This window comes from Nymphaea colorata, chromosome 13, assembly GCF_008831285.2.
Source record: "Nymphaea colorata isolate Beijing-Zhang1983 chromosome 13, ASM883128v2, whole genome shotgun sequence".
NCBI lineage: Eukaryota > Viridiplantae > Streptophyta > Magnoliopsida > Nymphaeales > Nymphaeaceae > Nymphaea > Nymphaea colorata.
In genome coordinates, this window is record NC_045150.1 from 2,859,053 (window position 1) to 2,864,347 (window position 5,295).

At 37.8% G+C, this 5,295-nt stretch overlaps 1 protein-coding gene across 1 annotated transcript; it reads left to right on the forward strand.

Annotated features, from left to right (window-relative positions):
• Positions 1 to 319: 319 nt before the first annotated feature.
• LOC116267002 (E3 ubiquitin-protein ligase RGLG5-like) lies at positions 320 to 3,409 on the forward strand. Its single transcript, XM_031648546.1, has 5 exons — positions 320 to 416; positions 2,293 to 2,390; positions 2,480 to 2,559; positions 2,624 to 2,729; positions 3,383 to 3,409. The coding sequence occupies exons 1-5, from the start codon at positions 320 to 322 to the stop codon at positions 3,407 to 3,409; spliced, it is 408 nt and encodes a 135-aa protein (XP_031504406.1).
• The last annotated feature ends 1,886 nt before the right edge of the window (positions 3,410 to 5,295 follow it).

Here is a 5,295-nt window from a genome sequence, read left to right on the forward strand (position 1 = left end):
AAATAATGTTATCTCATGGGCCTCGAGAAAACAAAGGACTGTAGCTCGATCCAGCATTGAAGCTGAATACAAATCTCTAGCCTGTGCTGCTGCAGAAATACTATGGTTAAAATCGCTTCTCAAAGAATTGAAGATCTCCTCACAAAATACACCAGTCTTATGGTGCGATAATATAGGTGCTTTATACCTAGCAGAAAATCCAGTCTTTCATGCTCGTACCAAACATGTTGAAATTGATTTTCACTTCGTTAGAGATCATATCAATAAGGGAGAGATACAAGTGAACTTCATTCGAACCAAAGAGCAACTAGCAGATGGGATGACAAAGGCTCTTGGAGGAACGATGTTCACGACTTTCAGAAACAATCTCAACGTCGTAGAACCTCCGTTCAGATTGCAGGAGACTGTTAAGGAAGGTTTTGGATAATGATTGACAAGCATATAATTGTGGATCTAATTGACAACGTCAATCCCCTATAATTGTGGATCTGATACAATTTTATATCTTGCCATATTGTGTTGTAACCTCCCATCTATTGTACTCTATATATTTGCTGTTTTCTCAATCATATACAATGTAGAACAGATTCTAGTATTTGCTCGTGTCCTCTCTTTCTCTCTCTCTCACGATATTCTTGAGGTTTTTCACATATACTGCATTATATGCGTAAGTGAAATAAAAACTTTGGGTTCCAGTTCATGCTTGGATTTTAGAAGGCAATGGTATTCCAGAAGCAAGCCTGGAAGTGCATTTAACAGCACATGTTTAATTTCTTTGGCCCAAATCGAGACATGATGGTTAGGATAAATTTCAGCTAACCTGCGAAAGCTTTTGATACATTGTGTTCCTTGACATAATTTTGGCTATTGCAACTAATGAATTGATTTGAAGGCAACAAAAGTTCCCACGTCCTTGCACACTGCTACTCTTGTCAAGGACTGTTTCTTTCCTTATTTTCCAAGTAATGCCATCTCATTGGGTGCAATTTTTTTTTCTTGTTTCCTTTTGCTTGAAGATTTCATAGTTAGTGTTTAAATTACTTTGAGTGAAGCAATAATTTGTGTACCAAGAAGAGATTCCTTTGCTGCCTGTGGCGGAGCCAAGTGAGTCTTTAGCAATTGCAACTTTATGTCATCTGAAATTGGGTCTGAGGTCCAATTACTGGTGACCCGTAATTTTATTTCCAGAAAATGAAAGAACATTATGAAATACATTTGGGAAAAAATAGATAAGCACATATATAAAACTCAATTGAGTAAACAGTGCACATAAACTTCTTATCCCACTCTATAACATATGGTGTTTTGTGAACCATTTACTTCTACTCTTTGCTCCTTTTTGGGCATTGGACCATTGTTCGTTAATGCATTTTGTTCAGAAAAAAAAATTAAATTTTAAATTAACGTGAGATTATTGAGAAGCACTCAATCAAAAAATTAATACACCGAGAATGATGCTATGAATTAAGAACAATCATAATCACAAAATTGTAAGGCCATAATCAAAGAAGAATGGTTTAGTTGGAACCCCCAAAAAGGAAACCCAAATCTGCAACCCAAGCCCTTAAATTGAAACCAAAACAGGCTGCAATCAAAAAGTGCAAATTACACACCTAACCAAAAGGCCAAGAAGAGAAAGCGAGAGTCCTACAGTAAGTTGTGACTTGTGAGCAGGCCATGAAGAAATCTGTGGCAGCCAACAGGGAAGCAATACACAAAATTAGAGTGTAAGCAGAAGAAAACCAAAGAAGAAAAAGACTAGAGAAACTCACTCCAATGAACAATGGTAACATTGAGTGGCTCTAAGACAAGACTGTAGTCCCAAATTTGAAATTCGTTTGGTGACCCATCTGGCACCCCACAGATTGCAGCAAAGCAAAATATGAAATTCAAAAGTCACAAAAGCAAAAAAATGAAAGAAAGAAAGGAGAAGATGAACTCATGCTCAAGTGATCTCAATGCACGAAGGGCTCGCAAATGACAACCTGTCTTCAGTCAGTCCTGCAGTCCAGCAGCAGTCTCTGTCTGGTGTGGCTTCTCATAGAGGGAGACGGGTTTGCGGAGGAGCTCTTGAGTATCTTAGGATTTAAGCGTGGAGGTTTTTAAAGGGTTGAATTTCATAAAAGGGGGGAAAGGGTTTTTTTCGTATCCCGCCTCTATTTTGTTTTTTATTCTTGTCTTGTCTATTTAGTTGCCATTTTTTCTTAAATTCCTTGTAACCCCTTTTATGTTGCATGCAATTTATTTTTAATATTTCTATTCTCTGTTACCACTAATGTGATTTATCTGCAGGGCCAACTTCGTTTGCACCTATAATTAAAGCATCAATCGACATTGTTGAAAGAAGTAATGGGCTGTATCATGTCCTTGTGATTATTGCAGATGGGGAGGTTCACCTTAGTGACTCTTTTTGTCATTAAAAACTTTCTGGCTAATTGAATACCTACTAACTAACTATCTGTCCTTTCCTATGGGTTAGGTAACTGAATATGCTAACTCAGCATCTGGAAGTCACAGTCCCCAAGAAAGTGCAACTATAGATGCCATAGTTTCTGCAAGGTACTCATCTATTTGTATGCTTCAGTGCATTGCCTTCTTTTACTAATAATGTTGATCTGTTCAGTCAGTACCCACTATCAATTATTTTGGTTGGTGTTGGAGATGGGCCATGGGATAAAATGCAGCAGTTTGATGATAACATTCTCCAGAAAAAGTTTGACAACTTCCAGGTAAATTTGTTTATTTTTCATGTTTACTATATGGTGCAATAGTTATTATTTTATGTCAAGCCATTGCCTGTTGTACTATTAATTTGTGTAAGCTTGCTCTGTCTCTTCTTGGGATATTATATGTGTGAAACTGACAATAAAGAGTAGACTAGCAAAAGAAAATGCAAGTCTGCAACCCATTTTATAAATCCCACGTTGTGATTAGCCACATTAAGTTAGAAGGTCTTAATGTTATAATTGTGTCTTTGTATACAAAACAAAGTGTAATTTTTCAAAATCTCAATGGATATGTAAAAGTGAAAAATGGATTCGTGAACTTTAAGATGCAAGAACCTAAGTTGAGCATGGACATGAAGAACTTTCTTCGACAGCAAAGGCCCAGGAGACGGGTCTTGATGATAAGTGCCATGCTGGTAGGGATCTTCAGAATCCTCTCTTTAGGTGCACTGCAATGCTTTTCATGCACCATCTAGAGATTCGTATTATCCCCCCTATGTGTCTTGTAATGCATGCCTACAAGTGAGATATAATGGAAAAGTCTGTGTTTTTAAAGGTTCAGCCATAGATTTTGTTGCAAATCAATGTGCATGACCATTTGAAGATGAGATTCTTGTTGTGTATCATTTTTCTTAGAAGTTGTGAACCTTATGTAGATATTATGGAGCAAGGTTTCTGCTTGAGTTAAACCTACACGGTTATTTCTAAATTCTATTTGTATCCTATTCCTCTCCATGCAGAAAGGAACAAATTTCATGTCCAGTGACTCCAAATTTATATAACCACCTCCCTCGCTCCCTATTCCTCTCTTTTGCCTACTTACTCTATTCGCTATGGAGCATTGAATGAGAGGAGAGAGGGTAGGTAAGAGGGTGAGGGGAGAGAAAGAGCGCGATGGAAGGGTGGTTCAGCTGGCCCCAAAGAGAAACTGGCTGAATGCATATCTCACACGTATCGTAGTCACAAATAATGTTTCAGGGTTTTAAACGGCGAGGTTTTTTTCGGGTATAATACGGCGACCTTGAAAAAGACGGAAAAAATATGGTAAATTTTAAAAAATTTAAAAAAACTAAAAATGATGGAAAAATAAAATAAGTGAGAAATTAATAACACAAACATTCAAAGATAAGTAGATTTGCAACAAATAAAAAATAGAAAATGAATAAAGAAAACTGTTTGGCATTAAAAAAATCAATTTCACTGTTATCAAAATATATCAAAAAATTGTTAAAATTTTGAAACTATAGTTGGGCCCTGACAATAAAAAATTCCTAGGTCTGCCATTTCTTGCGTCTGCATTACCTGGGTATCATGCCTTTCCAGGAGTGTCCATGTGGAATAGGTTGTAGGGCTTTCGATAGGGCAATTTTGACTAATTGCTTGATGAATGAGTTTTTCTTTTTCTTTTTTTTTTTCTTTTTTTGCCCCTCTCAAAGTTTTCTTTATTTTGAGGTTGGGGTGGGGGAGAGAAAGGGGCTCTGCATGCTGTGGTGCTGTGACAATTTCAGCCTTTATCTTTGTTTGAAGTGATTAAACCTTTGAGCGTATGGCATCCACCCCTTACCTTTCTAGTGGTGTTGCTTGTGGGAAAATCAACTGTGGTTATGCCCTTTGCAGTTTGTGAACTTCACAAAGATAATGTCAACGAATCATGGGATAGCCAAGAAGGAAGCTGCATTTGCCCTAGCAGCTCTTATGGAAATTCCTTTCCAGTATCAAGCGACTCAAGAGCTCAACTGCCTAGGGTAAGCTTTCTCTTACCTTTGTTAATAATTTTAAATGCTGTTTATATAAGTTTCAATCTGAAATGCTAAATTCCCTTCTGCATCTGTGTAGGCGTCGAAAGGGTAGTGATCCTGGCCCACCTCCTCTCCCGCCCCCTCCTCAAGTTATCAATCATGGCAAGTGACACGGGAGCCGAGCAAGTAGATTTATTTTCATATTTTAGAGTTTAATTTTTTATTTCCTTTTGCTTGGTGCGAGATCCATAGATCCATTTTTTAGCCTATTTAAGGCGTTTAGGCCTGTTCTGTAATCAGTAATTGAGTGAATGAAAGAACCCTAATGGTTATTGTGATTTCCTTTTCCCTTTAATATTCCATTTTGCTTCTCTTTCAATTATCCCTAGATTAGTTAGGTGTTTGATCCTGGATTAGAGGAGAAGTCTTCATTTCCACTGCATCAACTTGGTGTTAGATCCTTCGTTCATCTTTCTCAGTTTGATTTCAATGACACACAGTTCAAGGAAGAGTCCTGAGGAACAACAGAAAAGCATTGGAGATCAGATTGCTTCGTCTAGAGATTCGATCGTTGCAATGCAAGAAAACATGAACGCCGTGAAAAGAAAAACTGCAGTTATTATTGACCGATTCGGTGGAAGGAATGGATGCAGCATCAAAGGTGCATTACCAAACCCTCAAAAGACAAGCTCGAGGAAGACAAGAATAGATTCGTGACATTGGAAAAATACTGTGCAAAAAGCTTTGAAGAAAGTGATGGAGCTGTGGGCGACTCCATTGGTGTCCCCAAAAACTCCGACGAACAGCATGGGCAGGCATGGGGAAGTTCA